General features: G+C 38.9%; 1 protein-coding gene across 1 annotated transcript; it reads left to right on the plus strand.

Moving 5' to 3' along the window:
- The first annotated feature begins 64 nt into the window (after positions 1-64).
- On the plus strand, positions 65-18,545 carry LOC145481547 (uncharacterized). Its single transcript, XM_081460037.1, has 13 exons — positions 65-107; positions 189-272; positions 3,175-3,267; positions 3,583-3,690; positions 4,956-5,108; positions 5,951-5,985; positions 6,258-6,451; positions 8,932-9,014; positions 12,445-12,516; positions 13,187-13,274; positions 13,453-13,500; positions 14,168-14,247; positions 14,700-18,545. The coding sequence occupies exons 1-13, from the start codon at positions 72-74 to the stop codon at positions 16,923-16,925; spliced, it is 3,300 nt and encodes a 1,099-aa protein (XP_081316163.1). The 5' UTR covers positions 65-71; the 3' UTR covers positions 16,926-18,545.
- The last annotated feature ends 1,529 nt before the right edge of the window (positions 18,546-20,074 follow it).

Below are 20,074 nucleotides of genomic sequence, written 5' to 3' on the forward strand. Positions count from 1 at the left end.
CCTCCCCTCCCTCCCCTCCCTCATCTACATAAATTTTCGTCATCACAGTGAGGCTATAGATTTTCCGAAACATGGCTTCTGGAACGGAAGTACAGGGACTTCAAGTGGTAATATTTGTCTTGTTTTCTTTGATGTCTAACCCTGGTGCTTCCTTATCTTATGTTCGTCTCCTTATGTGCTATTATTAGACTCGTCTACCTCCTCATCTAGAAGGAAATTTGATTTATCACAGACCAACTACGTTTGGAAGACCAAAACGAGCTTTCTTTGTGGTAAGTGCACAAGCTTAAACCAAAACGGAATATGTTTGTTATGAAAGTGAAGTGGTTAACCAAATAAACTACCAAACTCCTAATCACGTGAAAATTCAATTAACTAAGCTGCAATATAACCCAAAGTTTTATGCGGAAAACTCAGTTCACTGGCATGGAAAATGAAACTAAATTGTAATCTGACATGCACATAAGTACACCTGACAGTCGGATGAATTATAACACGAAGCATTTGTTCGAACAAAAGACCTTTTGAAGGAATCTAAATATTATTTGAAGTACATGTAACAACTAACGGTAATAGCGCGCGACGTTTCGACCGAACTTAAGTCATATCAAGTTTAAAAGTGAAGATAAAAATTTTTGCATAAGTATAAATTAATATAAAAGAAAGAAGTAAAAGTATGTAAAGTATGAAAATGTAAAAAAAGGTGTTAAGAGCAATAAAATGCATGCAAGAATAACATAATTAATAAACGGCACACAATGCATGTTCCTAGAAGACTGGAACATAAGCAGACAAACTGATTCTTAAACTAAACTGTAGAACTTTTGTGTTAGAAATTTTAGGGGTTTACATTTATGGTAGTCCATTGGTAGTTCATTCAAGTAGTTCATGTACCAGGTCCTTCTTGTAAGTCCATATGCTACGGCTCAGTGAAATGTACCAACCCAAAAGAAAGATTAATAACTAAATTTTCAAATACATAATAAAGGAATTTCTGTTACAGTGTATTATCCACCCCCAAATCTTAGTTTAAAAGCTGAAATAAAAAGCACTCTGCTCAACCTACAAACAGTAAAGGAAAAGTTTCTCTTTCTGAAATCAGCACCTTATTATCTTTAAAGATATTTGGCAAAGCTGATTACCTCACCAGAAAATAATTTGTTGTTTTAACCATATACTTGTCGTATTGCGTGTGCGACCCGCTTGTCTATCTAAAATTGTATGTATCCAAGATATGTTATTATGAGTTTGCCCGTGAGCGCAAATTTATCCAACACTGTATAAACCAAAATCCAGCCCCAAATCTTCCTTTAAAAGCTGAAATTAAAAACACTCCGCTGATCCTACAAACAGCAAAGGAAAGCCGCAAAGCACAAGTTTCTCTCTCTGAAATCGCACATTTCCAAAACTTCATAAGAAACTGAAAATGCAAATGAATCATACCCTGACCTCATTATCACTACTGTAAACCGTATATTTCAGTGCTCATACAATGCTCATACAGTGCTCTCACAGTGCGCATTCAATTCAAACAATGCTCATTCAATTCACTTTTAAGACTGGCAAAAGTACAACTGTGCTACCAATCCGTAAATTTTATGTGGACCCTTCAGCTATCACGTGTGCGACTTGCTTGTCAATCTAAATTTGTATGTATGGACGATATGTCCTTATTATGAGTTTGCCAGTGAACGCAAATTTATCCAACACTGTATAAACCAAAATCACCCCCCAAATCTTTGTTTAAAATCTGAAATTAAAAGCACTCTGCTGATCCTACAAACAGCAAAGAAAAGCTGCAAAGGAAAAGTTACTCTCTCTGAAATCGACACCTTATTATCCTTAAAAATATTTGGCAACAGTAATTACCTCACCGGAAGTTAATTTGTTGTTTTAACTGTGTACTTGTCATATCGATTAAAAGCACTCCACTGAACCTACAAACAGCAAAGGAAAGCCGCAAAGCCTTCACCTACTGCCTGGGCAACTTACTTGTCTATCTAAACTTGTATGTATGGAGGATATGTTCTTATTATGAGTCTGCCCATGAATGCAGACTTATTCAATACTGTATAAACCAAAATCCACCCCTAAATCTTCTTTTAAAAGCTAGAATTAAAAGGACTCCCCTGAACCTTGTCTCATTTACTAACTCCCAGAGTGCATTTTGCTTCAACAGAGCGATAAATAGTGCGCGACATAAGCGCGATGGACATAAGTGCAACAAAATAAGTGAGAAATCACTTTCCAAAGGAATGTAGCACATTGGCTTAAAGCGATGACGTCACACAATATGTCATTGCTTAAAAATGATTTAAAACTTTCGCACGAATTGAGTCTGACTGTACATTAACACTTGGTCTCAGTTCATTAATGAAAAACATTTTATAAGTGAGACAGTCAAACCTGTTCTTGCACTATTTTTAAGGTGGTAAAATTCTTGTAAAGATCCTTGGGCACATAAGAATGTTTCACACAAAAATGAGACTGGGAGGGCTTATTTGGGGATGGGGAATACTTAATAAATTATTATTATCCGGATTTTCAGTAAATTTTGTGCATACATTAATTTAGAAGCAGGGAGTTACACCATTAGTAAAAAGAGTAAATTTAAAAGAATCATAAATAAACTGGTTATAAAGATGATCTCCAGTCTGTACTGCACACTCTCAAGAGTTTGTTTACGTTTTTTGGTGTGTTTCATGTAAGACACCAGAAAATGTAAACATTTTGCAACTACTTACATGATAGTAAATTCAAAGTTTCAAGTCAACCGCCACTATGGATGCAAATCTAAGTTACGCTTCAATCCTTCTCATGTCACCTGATGAAACAACTTCGCAACTGTAAAAATCAATGAAGCTGTTGGAAAAAGAATTTGAAAGGCCTCAAAGATAAGGTATGTGGTTCGTAACAAATAACATCAATTCGCATTCCATGGAGTGAGACTTCTGTTATTTATAAACATTAGGGTGCTGAGACTGTGCAGTACAGACTGGAAATCATCTTTAAAGCAGAAGCATTAATTGATCCATTGGGCTCCTTATAACACATGTAACTACCATTGTTTAATAAGCTTTCTGTACTGACTCAGTTCTTCATAACTACGGAAACTGCTGAGACACATATTTTGTTTGATGATAACTTGTTAACTGAATCTCCTTTTATTGGCAGCTGTTAGAAACAGTGATACTTCAATATGAAAGCAAGGACTGTTATCACAAAGGACAAAGATCAAAAGAAAATTTTAAAATCAATCTGGAAGAGGTGCATTTGAATTTATTACAGTTGTATGTGTTCTGTGATGGGAGATAAAATGGTATTAAAGGAGATCATCTTTATTGCTATTAATAATTGTGAAAATAATGACAACTTAAATGTGTTTGTTTTAAACAATTGGTACTTCTTAGAGGGGTAATGACTTTGCAATGCCCAAGAAAGAATATTTGGTACCTTTACGGTTTTGTGAAAACATTTCTAGACAGCATCACTTGGTACTTTTTGAGTACTTGTATATGGCTGATCCCCTGTGCTGCCAGGAAGCTCATGCAGTTTTCTAAAAATGTGGTCAATTTGTTCCAGGTATGTGGTATTACAGAAATGTTGATGTCCAATAAACAATACAAGAACTGCAGCTTCAAGCTGACACTAAATGACAAAGAGGCTACGGAGTACAAGTTTTCTGCTGAGGTACATATATGCTTGTATTTTTGAAGGTGTGGCGGCCAGGGATCTATGTGTACCGGCTATTGGCTATTCTCACACACTGAAAAAGAACTTATCCCAGGCTCAAATTTTACCAGAAAACAGAGGTCTACATAAGGGTGATTTTGGAGATGCCTGCGAGAAAGCTGGTTGAACATGTTAAAGAACCTGCTTAGTTTACTTTCATCTGCATCTCTGGATATTTGCTCCGGCTGGATAGCTAATTATCAACTGCATTATACTTCAGATTGAGTGCTCCATCAATCCTCATTCCACCACTGGCCAGAATTGATAGTTGCATTCTCTTGCCAGACACTTTACTTTCACTGTGTCTCTCCCTCTCTAAGAGAATAAAATTATGTGTACTAGCAAAATGTCATCGTAAGGTAAAGTCTGCATTGAGCCAAGTATTCCAAACTGTTGGGGCTTATCCCAGTTTCTGTAGCATTAAGTGAATAAAAGTGTTTCTACGCCCTCATGAGTAGAAAACACCAATTACAGGGTTACCTCCCAGCATGAAATTCACCTATTTATACACCTGGGTGAAGAGACGCACTCTGAGAGCAAAGTGTGGTGCCCTAGAACATAATGCAAGGCACTTGGCCAGGGTTCAAACATAGACCGCTCAATCTGAAGTCCAATGCACTAATTATTTGGCCAGAGCACCTCCCAAAGTATTATGGTTACCTGATAAAATACTGAGGATAGCCTGCATTGGACTAGCATCCTGACAGTAGCAATACTATACTTCTAGTTGCTTTATGCTGCAGAAACCAGAATTATAGTTTTTTTATCCAATTAAAATACTACACTGTATGGCCTGACTGCAGACTCTACATTTTTGTGCTTTTTATTAGAATTCATTACATTAGTCACAGCACTGCCAAATAGTGGTTTTCATGTTTGTAAAACTAAAACCAATTAATCACTCCAGGCAATCACAAAGGACACAGACAATTCATTGGATTAATCAAAACTCAAAACAAAAGAAAATACATGTAGCTGACATGAAGAACAGGAAATTGGTTTTAGTTTTACTTCTGGCAAGATGAAAAAGTGCTGCAAGTTTTTGCTGCCAATTGTGTAGTGACTAACAATGCAAAGCCAATTATTTTTTTAACACTCAAGTGATAACTGGCTGTACCTTCCAACTGAATTAATCACTCAATTAGCTCAGACACTACTGGTCAACTGGCATTTCAACTTTCATACTCGTTATACTTTCTTTGTGCATAATGTTAATTCAACAGTCCAGGCAAGCAATGGAAAAGTGGGTGAATGGCTTAAGAGATGCAAAGGAATTCTGGATACAGCATCATAAGAGGCTAGAATTCACACAAAAGAGAAGTACTGGGACTCACATAGTTGAGCCTGTGACCGTGCATAATGAAGCAGACAATTTAGTAAGTATTCATAGAGTTAATTTTTTTTTTAATCCCTTGGTGGGGGCACATAGGGTGCATTCCTTTGGGGTGATCTGGATCAGGATCAGTGATCCAAGATCATGGTGCATCAAAGGAGCCAATGAATCCACTCTGGTCATGGATTCGTCAGTTCCTTTGATGTACCATAATCTGATTGATCTTGGATCACTGATCCAGATCCAGATCATCCCAAAGGAATGGACCCATAGCCTCCTTTGCAGACTTTCTTTGGGCTCATCTTGCTAGGAGAGACGGTGTTCGTGACAAATTTTATAGGGAATAACTGCTGTCATCTAGTTATCCTAGATGGTTCATTTTAGGATAAGTTATTATGATAAGCTGAGAATGTGACAATTACTTATCAGTCAAGAAAAAAATATATCCATGGTTATCATCTCAATCTCTATTAAAATTTTTAACAAATCAATTTATGCTTTAGAATTATGATGTCTTTTGGAAGTGAAATGGTGGATTTGAGCCGTGTCCAAAATTTAAAGGTTCCAGTATCCTTAAGAGCTCCCTTTCAAATTTTCAGACAGCCACCTCTTGCATTGTTCAGTGGGAGTTACCCAGTCAGTGGTTACTCTTAGCTGGTGTATAACAGAAGAGTGTAAAATATATTATTTGATTTTTTTATGGTCTGATATTGTTATTGTAAGTTTACTTTTAATTGTAATTTTAGCTTTTTAGCCTTTTTATTCCGTTTTTAATCTTGTCATGCGCATTTGAACATTTTATGAAATTTGCGCATTATGAATGTTATAATTATTATTATTATCATTATCATTATCATTATCATCATTATTATTATTATTATCTAGGATGACAGTACTTCAAGCAGCTTCACTGAAAACTGGTAGGGCTTAAACTAATTTTTTTTTTCATATCATTTAATTATTGAAAGTTGTTAATAACAATTGTACTGCTTGTTGTTGGTATTAATGACAAGTATTAATAGCACCACTAGCATTGTTTACATGACATTTATAATGAGAATGTCACAAGGGGTCTTCTTAAGGCTATGAAGTCAGAATCAAAGTACTTTTTACAAGTTAATGCTGCAGTTGACTAATCCATCATTCAATCGCATTCATTGTCAATAGCTATTATACCTTCTGCTTTTTATAGTGAACCAGTTCAAGTATCTGTCACCACGTGGAATCAAATAACTCTCAAGGTTCTCCTTCCGTCTGTTTTTGACATGGAAGAGCTTCTCACTGCGCTTTCTACAAAGTTACAAAGTAAACGGTGTGCTGGTTGTCCTATCTGTAGACTTCAAAAGTCCTCCATGGAAGTCTGGATAGTAACTGCCAATGGAATTGGTGATTTTCTTAAATTTATTTTTAGAGTATTGGTTTTTCTAGGAAGACATAGATGTTTCCCAAATTCTGAAATTGCTTGCATAACCTACCCCTAAGATGACAGAAGGTTTTATTATACTATTTCCCTCATTGCTGCATTAGACTCTTTCTTTTGGCAGCCTGTCGCAGGGCACATAATGTACTGTGTAACTACCGTGTGGCACGAAATTTTGGAGGGGTCTTATTTTAATTTGCGATTTTTGTGGTTTTCTCTTAGATCCGCCAAAAAAAGTTGCCTTCCCAAAAATTTTCCCAATAAATTTATTCCCTTGGCGAAATTATACTTACAGAAATCACATGTAGAATCGACAGTCAATAGCAGATTTGCACGTTGTCGTCATTTGACATCAACTACCAGAATTTCTTTCGTTTTTTCTCTATTATTCAAATTTTGAAGTCCCAATGGGGTTTAAATAACAATTTCCCTAATTAGCATAAGAAACAGAAAAACTGAAGGATTTACTTTGACACATAATAATCTAATATGGGTCAAAATAGTCCTCAAACTAGTAAATATTCCAAGGCTACAGAATAATGAAGTCATTCAGTACGTCCAAGTTGCCCGTGGTAACGAGAGAAGAACAAAAGAAATATCACTATGGGACCAGCAGCCGGGGATTTAGCTACGGTCCGTATAAGCGGGATGTTCGTAAGGCGAGAGGTGACTGTAGTTGTTGCCATCCATCAATTTAAAACGTTTCTTTTATTCAGAAGCAAAACGTTTTGAAATAAGACGATGAAATTGCGCTCGGTACTCTACAGGTGTGATAATGCATCAAGTGGTGCCGTAGTTATTGCCGATCCATTGTAAGAGCAGTAAGTCACACTAGGGCAAGATTTGATTGTAAGAGAGTGACACTGATTACCATGTTTTACGTCTCTGCATGTTGTTTCACCAGGATTCGTACGGGTCGTGGAAAACCTGGAAAGTCATGGAATTTTATAATTTCATCAGTTTCCAGGCCTGGAAAGTCCTGAAATTGAAGTATGGGTCATGGAAAGTCATGGAAAAGTAACAAACTTTCTGAGACTGAACAGGCAAACAAAATCAAAGTTGAAAAAACAACAGACAAGTCTTAAAACCAGTCAATTCCAGTTAAAAAAATAAACCCTAGCACGCATTTTATGCGTCATAATGTGGGAAAATACCTTAAATAATAGATTGTTTTTACAATACTTTGAGAACAACTGCTTAACATAGCTCATGGAAATCTCGGAAATATCATGGAAAAGGCCATTGAAAGTCATGGAGTTTCAAAAGCCCAAAACAGTACGAACCTTGTTCACTCGTTGATTACATGTAGTTTAATAAAAAAAAAAAAGGATAATGCTTTAATTCCAATTAAACGCGATATATTTATATAATACTCAACAAGAAAAACCAGTCTTACAATCGCAAAAATTAGTTCCCGCAAAATAACTGCAAAATTAAGCTCCCGAAATAATTTTGTGCCACTCGGTATCTTGGTTTTTGTACGCATTACTTGCCTACGATTCTGCACAATCAGAAGAAAATGAGTGATGCTTTGCTCTTGTAAATTCGACTGCTTGTCCAGTTGTTCTTAGAGCAATTTTTGATCTTTCATTTAATATTTAGCTGATCTTATAAAATTGAGGAGATCTCCATTAATCTGTATCACGTTTAAGGTCATTCCACTGAAACAGAACCTGCACTGAGATTTTTGTGAAACTTTGCCTATTGATTGTTTATATTATAGGAACTTAAATTTTGAAATAAAAATGAGGGGTCCCCTTGTTCGTTTAGGAGCAACAGCACCTTGTTTATACCCATATAAATCCTTATAATAGCACCATGATTGTAGTTACGATTGCTTGCTAAATTCACGTTTCCGACGATTGCTGTTTGTTCTACACTGAGAATTGGTCCACATTTATTTTACACAAAGAAATTTATTACTCAATTCAAAACAACAGAAAAAAAATGATAGGTCACCATACTCGTTTGCGAGAAACTGACGATTTACCTCTATGGCAAGGTCCAGCTGTAAAGAAAAAGCCGCCATTTTTTAATGCGCGCGCGCTGATCACGCGTGAAATTATGCGCAGTGGGGATGCGCAATGCAATACTGGGGAATAACCTTAAGTACCTGTGCCTAGCTGGCACCCTCCGTAGGAAAAAAGATGGCGGCTGGTGCATTTACCCATAATTCTTAGCGCGCGAAAACTTTAACAAGGCTCATAGAAACGTATAAGAAAGTTCGAAAACCTTACAACCTAACATACACAATGTCCTTAGCACAGGGACAAATGTTGCAAAAATATGGCTTTCCTTGTACTTCAAGGGCTGTGTAAAAAGGCTCGCATGGTATCGTGGTAGAATGTACAGCCGCCATCTTTTTCCTGCGGAGGACTGCACTGATCATTCAGTATCCTGGTTTGCCATACATGTACGTCACTTAACCGTAGGATTATAATTTCAGGACACAAGATGGACATTGAAAATGGTACATTTGATGTCTCCAGACATGGAAAACACTTTTATCTCTTGGAACACGACCACAAGGTAAACTATGAAGATTATTTAAATTGCAGTACGTTTCATCCCGAGGGGGGCCTCCCATATAAACAGGTTTGTGGTGCTCGTCGTACGTATTAGGGGCTAAAGAGCGGTTTTGGTACCTCTAATGGTGTTCAGCCCCGAAACGTCCACAGCGGGAGCTTTCGCGGTACTTGTTACGGTACTGAGCCGAAAAAAAATATGACAGGAGATAATCAACTTTAGGCACGTAGGAGTAATTTGAAGCAATCGTCTTTAATGCCCTTAAAAATGATGAAAGTGTCAGTCCATGGGTTGTTTTAGAGTTGGTACCTCTTAGGGGTGAAAAAAGTTTCAAGCCACGCCCACAAAACAGAATCTTGATACCTCATGGGGGTTCTTTTCAAAATTTTTGACGAGCACCCCTGTCCTCCCCTCGGGGTTTTATTTATCATTAGCATAAATTGTTAGAAAATATAGTACAAATACTTGAACCAGACCACTGGGAACAAAATTAACCAATCACCTTAATTGAAAGCAAAGGATGGCCATCTGTTTCATAAACGAACTAATTGTGTTGAACAACACAAACGATAGTTCTACAACAGAGAGAAAAAAAAAAGCAACGAAATGCTGCGGACCCCCCAAAAGCCTTGTCGTTTTTTGATTGGTTAGTTTCAATCCTAAGGTGGAGCCTTTTTTTAACCGTGACAGCTTGGTCGTCGAAAAACGAGTGTCAGTCAAGCTACATTTTTGTAGATTTTGAGTGAATTGTTTGCTGCTGGCGAGCCCTAACGAGGCAGCCGCCTATTCTTTTCAATAGCGAGAAAAAGCCAAAATTTGTCGGATGTAAGATCGGAGACATGCGCAGTGGATTGCGTTTTTTATATCCTGGCATTCTGATATCCGGGGTGCTTGTAAATGCACGTGGAAATATCGATCGATTTGTACAGGCGTCCCGCTCTGCTAGAAATCAAGGACACTATAAACGAATGTCTTTAACTGCTTGTGGAAGTATTCATCATGTTTACGAACGGTTTAGTGATGACTCTCGAGGTAGACAAGAGATTTTTATGTGTTTGGCTGCTCTATTATGTGAGCAATTTTTGCCGATTCGCGAATGGAGGTGCCAAGATATCGATCAAGTCCTACTTCATGGAGATCATTTTTTTCTCAGTGCATTCAGCAGCAGTGAAGTGTTTGGCAAAAATGCTTCCATTCGGAGTAAACTGCCGACTGCAGCTTGCTAGTCTTGGGAGAAAAGAGAGGAAGGTGTGAAGCCAACCTGCTTTATGTCGGAAAGCGACTTCGGTACCACAGGCAAATCATTCACAGTATTCTTCGCTCGTTGAGGCGTTAAATTTGATCGTCGAGTCAAAATCTCTGCCCGTTGAGCTAAATAATTCGACCATTGAGGTACATGTGCCCGTTGAGGCGAAAGAAAAGCTTGCAATCATATTGATCTGTAGATTTTGATTTCCTTGCTTTAATGCGATTTGATATGACCTTTGATGACACGTTGCGTGACGGCTCCAGTTTCGGTAAACTCGCAAATTCATGCTATTAAAACGTCTCATTTTCACTTTTACTGTTAATGTTTAAGCACAAAGGCTAATTTTTAAAAAGAATACTCGTGGAAATACATCTACTAAAGGTTTCTTGGGTCTCTTAAACCAAGTTCTGGCATTTGTTACGTTCTTTTCTTAACTCAACAAAAAAATTTTGGGGCTCTGTTGTTGTCTCACAAAAGCACTTTAAAACTAAACTCAGAGTTGGAAAAATCGTAATTCTCTTTTAAAAAGCTACACCAACCCCTATTAGACCGTTTATTTCAAATCGTATTATCAGTATTTCCTTGAATGTGAAGTGAAAGTGTAGGGGAAAATACGAGACGAAGTGCTCTACCGCTTCCTAAGTGCTTTACAACAGAACAAAACACAGTCGAGGCTTCTTTATTTGTATAATTTCCCCGCGCATTCGGCTGAATTTTCAAACAAAACTTTATTTTCCAAACGAGTAAAAGTGGCGTCAGCCGAGCTCTGTCCTCTGATAAAGCACGCTAAAATAAGCCAATCATAATCCTTGTTAGAATTGTTGAAATAATTTGATTGGCTAACGGAGCGACAGCTGTCAATCACAAACTAGACTTCAGCTAAGCTTTTAATCTCGTTGACGGAGCCCACGTGTCTTTTGGTCAGCTCCAAGACACGGAGCTCTGGAATAATCAATTTGCAGACTCCAAGATTTTAGGGGTTCCGGTTTCACGGCGCATGCGTGGCTTGGTTTAAAACATGGAAATCTCGTTCCCAGAGCCCACATGCCTTTTGGTCAGTGGTTTCGAGCGGCTTTCGAGAGAAGAACGATGCCTTCAAAGTTCGCTTTTTAGTTAATTTTCAAATAAGAATCTAAAGGCAGGCAAAGGTTTGTAGTCCATAGGAATCCGGCCGTATTGTGGCTCATGAACGTGCACTTTTCCAATGGAAATTACGGAACCAGGAGCTCAGAGCTTGCAGATGAAAATGCGAAATGCTGAGTTGAATTTGAAAGGAGCTACAGTTATTTAAGCTTACGGCTTACAGCCGCTTGCAGCAGGATTGCCCGAGCTAGCGTAAAAGATGGACAGACTAAACTGCTCCTACTGGTTCTACTCCGACCACAGAGGAGAATATCTAGAGCAAGCTTTGAGCTGACCGCACGTCGGTTCACTTCGCTGAGAAGACCAGAGAACGAGCGAGCGTTACTACACTGCATGTAAGTGTTGTTTTGAGCAATTGCGCATTTTTACAAAAATAAAGCTTCTCGTCATAAACAGAGACAGTTCAATCGTTGTTTTCTGTCGTTGTTTTACTTCTTAAGTATAATTTTCTTTTATCGAAGCACTGGTTAGGGTGAGAATTTGTTTATTTCGCTACGTGTTTTGTCGGCGGGAATCTAGCAAAACTTGTTATTTTAGTAGTTTTCACACTACTGTTGCTAACAATGGTCTCCGTGAGCCATACTTAGAGTAGACATAGAGCTCGGTTCCACTGCGTTTGTCTGAATCACAGGGGATGTTTAATTTGCGCCAAATTTATCAAAATTCCGAAGCAAAAATTTGAAAGCCAGCTTACTGTCATCAACCCGTGCTCTGTTCTCTGATAAAGCACGCTGTTTCAGCCAATCAGAGCGCGCGTTATATGGAAACTTTATTATAAAAATAAATAAACAAATATTGCAAATGGAGCATAACGTATTGAGAATCCCAATTGGTGGAAGGCTGACCAGCTGACCAACGCGGTCGAGGGGTTGAACTCGGGACTACCGAGAACAAATCTAAATAGTGGGGTAGGGAAGAGGATTTAAACTAAGGACCTTCGGATTTGAAATCCAGCGCCCTAAACCACTCAGTCACGCCGCCTCCCTAAGAGTGGCGTTTGAACGGAAAATTTGACACGCGTGTTATTTAATTTGCACCCAGCTGCTGATCATTTACTTTGAAGATGGAACATTTCAAGTTATTCCGTGTTTAGGGTCCATAAAGGCAAAGGAGGTAAGCTGACTTTAAAGATTCCAAGGGTAAGCTCATAGACAAAACGTGCGCACTTGACGATTTTTACCTCAGGGGAAATAATAAAGTTAGGAATTATGTTATGAGCACGATTCTGAGGTCATACATTTCTCCTCACCGCTAATTTAACCAGGCAAAAAAAAACCCGGCTAGTGAAGCTCAGTGAACAGTGAAAGAACGCGTTCTGGTCCTTGCTGAAAAATGTCTCAGATGGTCAAAAATAGAAAACTTCACATGTAGGATCAACCGCGAAGGACAAAAACTTACTCCTTTGGGACTCAGTTTGTCTTGAAATGCTGTCTATATTATTCTAATAATTAATTAAATTAATAGTTCTCATTTCTCTTTTTTCTCGTGCTTGGAGACTGGAGACCGTATCGGTAATCAACGAAGATGCAACACCTTAAGAATTTTAAACAAAACCGACAAACAAACAAACAAATCAGCAAAACATAATGAAAACACAAGTGTGATCTAACCGCTTCTAGGATATGTTTGACTACCACTAACTGCGATGATAGTCAGTTATTACATGTCCCTAGAAGAGCTGTTTTAGTTATCATAATGTGATGTTTACTATGTACAAGTGGCGCGGCCGTTGTTATCATTTAATTTAATTGAAAACTGACAGTCTTTCTTAAACGCTTCACAGGTTCCATATCTTCCCATATTTGCTGACAAGCTTTCGTCTCTTGGTTTCAGTAACTTTGGTCTGTTTCTGGTCAATGAGAAGGGAACATGTAAGTGCTACCTTCTAGTTACTGGTAAATTTATTTTAAGAAATGAAACCTCTACATTTGCTTTTCCACAGTCACATTATAATAAAGATAAAGTAAATACAGACGGTCATAGCTGGTGAAAGATTAAACTGGTTCCTTCTTTACTGATTTTGCTTTCCCGTTTCTTCTTTATTCTCAGCACTTCCCTTCAGTCCAGACGAAGAACCATTGAAACATTCGTTTCAAGGTATGCCACTTTCATGTGAATTTTTCATTTGCGTGTGTTTTGTTCGGGGTGGAGTTTCTTCACCAAAGTCACCAAAGAGTCAATGGGTAAACGGGCCAAATTTTGGCAATTGTGGATGGGTACCCCTCTGTGTTGAGTGATAGCTCATCCCGGTAGGTTAACGTTTCCATTGGTTCGAGACAGACGCGCGCGGTTAATAATGAAGCGACTTATATACATGTAGCGAGTTGGGTAGCAGCTCTCGGAAGGTCTCACATTTATGACTTGCTACCCTTTGAGAGGACAATAAAACAAACAACAGAAAAAATGCCTCTAGCCCTAAAACAATAACAGCTGCTAACAAGCAAAAGAATTAGAAGCTTACGAGAGCTGCCGCACTACTGTACGAAGCACTCTGAATATATCAGTCATGTAGTACAAGTGATCATGGATTTCAGGGACCATTCTACAGAGTAAGATGGATGTTCTTACCTCGCTCAGAGAGGAGCATCCTCACAAGTTGTCCTGAGTTCAAATATCATGAAAAATGAAGACCTTGAATTTCTCGGACTCTTGTGGAATTCATTCCTTTCAAATCTCAGGCCGGGACTAATTCAGTTCATGTCGCCAACACCGCCTGATTGTGTTTTGATATGAAGTGACTTTATTTTCTTTCTGATTTTTTTAGGACGATTAATGCTAAAAACCAGAGCACTGACTATTTCACCTCCGATTTCTTCAGGGAGCTGGGAAATTCAAGGACAAAGGGTAACACGAAACAATTATTGCATGCAGCAAGGCATAGCATGACAACCAGAATTATCAAGACCAAACATTGTGTTGTCAAGTGAAGATGGATGACGTAACCAATAGTCGCTTTGCCTGACCATGTCACGTGACCTTGTCGATTAATCAAATGGTTGTGGTACGAAACAGATGCCAGAAATGGAAAGAACGTGATTAGTAAGATTTCCAATTTTGAGGCCACTGCCGTTTTAGCGGGAGATTTAAGGACAGTTTGATGGCTTGAAAATTCAGTTTGTATGCTGAATGGCAAAGCTTGCCTTCCAGCCGCGTTTTTTCTTACAAGTCTTTTTAATTTTTTTAAACCTTTAGATTACCGTACCATCTCACACTTAAATGCCAGACCAAAGTAATCAGAGATAATTTATCTACTATGGAAATCGTGAATAAATGTTTTTCTCTCCTTGTCGCTACAGCTTAGGAAGAACCAGCAGAACAGGATGAATCAAAAAGCATTGAAAATAGTCGAGAAAGAAAAGTGCAAGCATTTCCAGGTACGCAGCACAAGCAAGGAAGGGTTTTCTCCGCCAGATGGTCTGGTGTTTAACAACGAACATTATGGTGTTTCTGGTGACTTGAACCAACCTTCCGCCCTAACTGACTCTATTGAGCACACCGAGTGTATACAAGCAACGGCAGACGGAGAAAATGGATCGACTGAGCCAAAACCTTCGGTTGAGAATTTCAGCACTTCTCAAGAAGAAGACAACGGCACGGATGAGCTTGTTCCTAATGAGCAGACGACTGAAAGTCGCTCACCCGAAAAGTGTATAAATGAATTCCCTGAAGGGTCTGTTGGGATTGCTACGAGGGTCAGAGAAGGAAATGAATGGAGCCTGGATAAACACAGTTCTACGTTAATCGCTAATTCGTCGCTCATTAGTGAACATGTGTCAATTGTCCAAGGAAAGGAAAATTCCCTAAACCATTCAGACTACTGTGCCGAAAATGGTCGTTCATCTGAACAGACGGAAGAAAGCACAAAAATTGAAAGTATCGACTTCCACAAGGAAGGATCTTTGTCTAGCGATTGTGAAACGTGTGAAACAAATGAACCCACGTCGACTGACGACAATAGAGGTAAGGCTGCGGCAGCATCCGCAAGTGGTGACGAGGACGCAAGAACTGAACGTAATTTGAGAATCAGTGCACTCGTGAATTGCGCCAACGAAACATCAACATTTGGCGACGAAACTTCCATTAAAAATGAAACCATTGGACCGGCATCTAATGAAGACCAACATGCTGGAGCAAACGAAGAAATGGCTGCACAAAATGGGGGCAGTGAGAATCACATTGAAACAAAGATTCCTGGTACAGCATCTAGTGATGTCGTAACTCAGTCAGCTCAAGATGAAACTCCGTCTGACGCGAGAAAGTGCACTGAAAACCTTGCAAGACCAGTAACAGATTCGGTAGGTAGTACAGAAATCCACGAAAACTTTCGTTCTCGTTCTGTATTGGTTGACAAACTGACTGACGGTCCCTGCTCGTCTTGCGTTTCTCATGAACGTCTGCCCGATGACATCCACCAGTGTGATTACACTATTATTAGTTCCCCTCGGGTCCTAAAGGTGGTTTTAAAGGCGTGTTCGGGTCACAAAGCTAATGAAGAGGAAGTGGGTGAAGCTAATAAATTTTCAAGGATTTGTCTTTCTGGATGGCACTTACAGTGCGAGGATGGGTCGTGGATTGTGGTAGAACAGGGAAGATCTCATAGCGATTGTGACACTCCAGGTATCAACATTCAATTATCAGAAAGGCTTGGTGCTTTCTTTCATAAAGAAGAGAGGCTATGGACTGTGATAGAAAATGCGCATGTCGCTAATGAACCAGAGGAGGTCAAAAATCAGATTCAGAATCAAGATGTAAGTGCCATATTTGCTGGGACAGAAAATTCGCCCAATGATGTTACACCTCAGGATCAATCTGTTACGTCTTATCTCAGTCCAGGTAACGCTCACCAAGATCTCAGTGTCACGTTTTCAGGTGATGAAGCCAGACAAGTTACTAAGACAAGCTTTGGAACTTGCAAACCTCCTGGAAGTTGCACAGTTGTTCCAAATCCAAGATCGGAGTCGGCAAATCAAGGACCTCTTCATGCAGCCATTCAACAGATTTTCCAAAGGATGGCCATGTTCAGGAGATCGGCAGTGGACGTCCTTGATGATAACAAACATGAAACCATTATAGAGATTATTTGTAACTCTCTATGCAGCGCTCTTTGGGACGTCCTGTCAGTTGGACTTCGAAAAAGGTTTATTGGTAAATACACAGTCTGGAATGTGGTTGAAGAGTTCAAGGATGTTTCGAGTCATGTGTGCCGAACCGTGGACTGGGTAAACACCAAGTACGTTCTTCTTGGTGAAACACAAAAATTCCAAGCGTTTGTTTGCGAATGTCTCAACATCGGACATGGTACCTTGCACCAGTGGCTCAAAAGCCTTTTTAAACAAAACGAGAAGAAACTTAACAAGTACTACAATCAAGATGGCATAGTCTTTCACCTTTCTCGTGAAAAGTTAGAAGAACTGGTGTCCGATTTATCACAAATCAGTTCCCTGCGTTTTGACCTAAACTTTGAAAGTTGGATCAGAACACAGGGTTATGACCTTAATAAGGCAGCTTTTGCATTTGAATAGCGATCTACCAGTATATGTACGGCTCCTAGAAACTAAGTCTATGACAATGCAAACAAGTCGTACCAACACCAGTCCTCAACCTCAAAAAAATTACCTGAACTCTAAAGTTACAGAAATTACCTTTGAATTCTGTTGTAATACTACATACCTGCGCTATCTGCGAACGAGTCTGAATAATTAAGTTAGAAGTACGTGCAGAATGTGCTAGCAGCTAAAGCTTGGTTTTCACTAGCGAAGCAAGCACAAGCACAAGCACAAGCACAAACGCAAGTAAAAGGGATGGCCCAAGTGAAAACGAGATTCGATGCAAACTCAAGCACAAGAAAAATCATCCGAACCCTCCAAACTGTTTAGGCGCGAGGTAATCTGGATCCAATGTTTTCATTGGCCAAACATAACCAAATATCCATGTGCTTGTGTCATTCCTGAGCGGTATTTCGTTTTCACTTGCTGCAGCGCAAACGCAAGCATAAGCGCAGCACAGGAAAAGGAAAATTTTTTATCATTGTCAGATGTGTTTGTGCTTGCGCTTGTGCCTATGCCTGCGTCAAGGCCGTTTTCATGGTGAAATAAGAATTATTGTGTTTGCGCTTGTGCTTGGGATTGTCCTTGCGTCGCTAGTAATTGTTATTCAAGTTCACTTGAGTTTAACCGTCGCTCAGTTTAAATATAATTTTGTGTCGAGTTCGCGTTCGGAAATTAAAGTATAGAGAGTCAAGTAGAATGAGGAAACAAATTCTGAAAAAGTTAAGTGCTGGTGAAACTTCTTTCAACCTTGTTAGGCAATTTCGCAACATGTTTTGGGCAGACGACTGCAACATGTCTGTTACAGAAGGTTTTTCAAATGCCGAAACTGACATTCTGGACGAAAATTTGTCCATCGTTTGTACAACATAGATCCCAACAGAATGGTCAAACAGCTAATATTTGAGATGATTTTTCTGTCAGTGAACGCACAGGCATACATCGAAAAAGAATTTCTAGTTCTCCAGCAAGGATTCAAACCTATGTCCTAGTTACTAGCCCAGATGCTCTACAGGAGAAATGTGAAAGCGAAGGCCAACAAACATCCTCCAACATTTCTACCCAACTGTTGGGAACATTTGACCAAAACCTTACGCGCCCTAGATGTGAGCAACCGCTCTAACGGTTAGCGTAAAACTGAGATTTGCTAGCCGTCTTGTATGATACTATACACATTTGGCCTACAAATTATCTTCAGCAGTGAAATGAAGCAAGCCAAGAACACACTTGAGCAATTATAAGAAAACTTAAACGATGCATCATGATATGAAGTAAGTTTATACTGTAACAATTTCATCTGATGGTATATCGTGGTGGTGTTAATACGAATTATAATTATACTACCTTTACTGGTACAGAAAACTTATTGTATTTTATGATGTAACATATCAATGTTTTTTCTTAAATTCAGTGACAATAACATAGTCGGATTTGAATTCTTTGAAGGTTCGAAAAGGCAAATAGTGAATAATTTGATTATTGTTTCATGTGAAAGTGAGTTTCATTTACATAGAATTTATTACTGAAAAAATATATATATAACGTTTTGCACATAAACAATTCTGAATTTTTCAAATAGGTTGTCTTGATAAGAAAACGTCTTCGAAAAGTGACCTTCTACAGTTTCCAAGTTAATCGTCGAGATAATTCAACCCTGCTACAAGGACAAATTCGTCTCCGTTGTGATCTCTAAGCGGTCGTGTGAATGCGCTTTCAATAAACTTGTTCACTATTACTTCCAGCTGTTCAGCCTTTTCGTCTTTTAGTTCCTGTACTGCATTCGGGAAACCATTGTTCTTGTAACTCTCCCACCAGGCCTTCCCAATAACTTTCTGGTCTCCATACCAACTGTCAATCACTTGCTGTATGTTACATTCAAGTTCAACTCTAAAGCAAAGGCTTACAGGACAGGTAGTTAATAGATGACTTATGGATAAATTGCGCGAGGTGAAAGCTTCGCCGCACGAACAAATTGCTTTTTTGTTATGTTCATCTTGCTTTGAAAAGGGCACGCTGTGAGTTTCTGTAACTCTGTTCTCATTAGCTACTTGGCCCGATACATAAGCAGTGTAACCTCCATGTTTTCTCGGTGAGAAATTGAACTGAGTTTTCCTGTTAAAACTTGAGATTTTAGTCTTTGTCGACGGCTCAGGTTGACGTTTCTCTCGATTAGTCACTTGCGTTTCATATTCGACTTCGTTTTCGGTCATCACAGCTTCAGGTATTTCGCTTTCGCTGAAAGCATTCAATTCGCTGTCTTCTTCGATGTTGTTATAAGCCCTTGGACTTTGGACGCAGTTTCTTGGAAAATCGTAACTCTTTACAGTTTTTCCATTCTTTCCTTGTGTGTAAGCTTCCATGTCATAATCATGGTCTGTTTCCAGTAACGTTGCCGTTTGGCCAGATGCTTGAGCTGAATTCTCAGCCCTTGAATCTGATTTAAACGGTTTGAATTTATGATCGCTGATCCCGTTGCAGGAAGCTGGTCTGATCCATTCAAGTGTCAATGAATACGTTTCCAAAGTCGTTTGAAGTTGCCAGCTTTGAAGGCGACCTTCGGCGTTAATAGAGTTTATTAGATTTTTCAACACCGGCGGAAATGCATCGTCTTCCATTGTACGAAAGAGAACTCGCGAAGGCTACACAAGAAATTCCGTCAAGATGACTGAGCGACGATGTTTATATTGAAGTCCCGATGAAGTTGTAAGTTAGAAATACTCCTTTAAACTACGAGTCAACATTCAGTAACAATATTGTTATGAAACCTTTTTGTTTTATTTTGGCTTCGTGTTAGGTTTGCCAGAAACAAACTTTGATAAATTCATCAATAATGCAAAACTTTTTACGGTTCTTTGTTAGCGATTGGACGCAGAAAATCAAACGAAGCAGGTGAAAAGTAGAATGGCTTGTTCGACGGAAAACCACACTGAATCAAAACAGAGAAAGCTGTCAAATTTTTGACATAAGTTTTTCGTAGATTTTGACTGCTAATTTGCTCTTTAGCCCATTAACTTCCTAAAGGTGAATAACGTTTCTCTTTACAATAACATCAGCCAATATCATCAGTCAGGGGCGCGATAAAAATTTGAAAATTGTCGACTAGTTGATGTATTGATGTTCCTCCG

This window comes from Orbicella franksi, chromosome 3, assembly GCF_964199315.1.
Source record: "Orbicella franksi chromosome 3, jaOrbFran1.1, whole genome shotgun sequence".
In the NCBI taxonomy this organism is placed as follows: domain Eukaryota; kingdom Metazoa; phylum Cnidaria; class Anthozoa; order Scleractinia; family Merulinidae; genus Orbicella; species Orbicella franksi.

Bases quoted from the DNA above. Each gene is read 5' to 3' on its own strand.
- LOC145481547 (XM_081460037.1), top strand. From the start codon at position 72: ATGGCTTCTGGAACGGAAGTACAGGGACTTCAAGTG. The intron at 108-188 runs GTAATATTTGTC...TGCTATTATTAG, and splicing joins AAGTACAGGGACTTCAAGTG to ACTCGTCTACCTCCTCATCT. The intron at 3,691-4,955 runs GTACATATATGC...TTAATTCAACAG, and splicing joins AGTACAAGTTTTCTGCTGAG to TCCAGGCAAGCAATGGAAAA.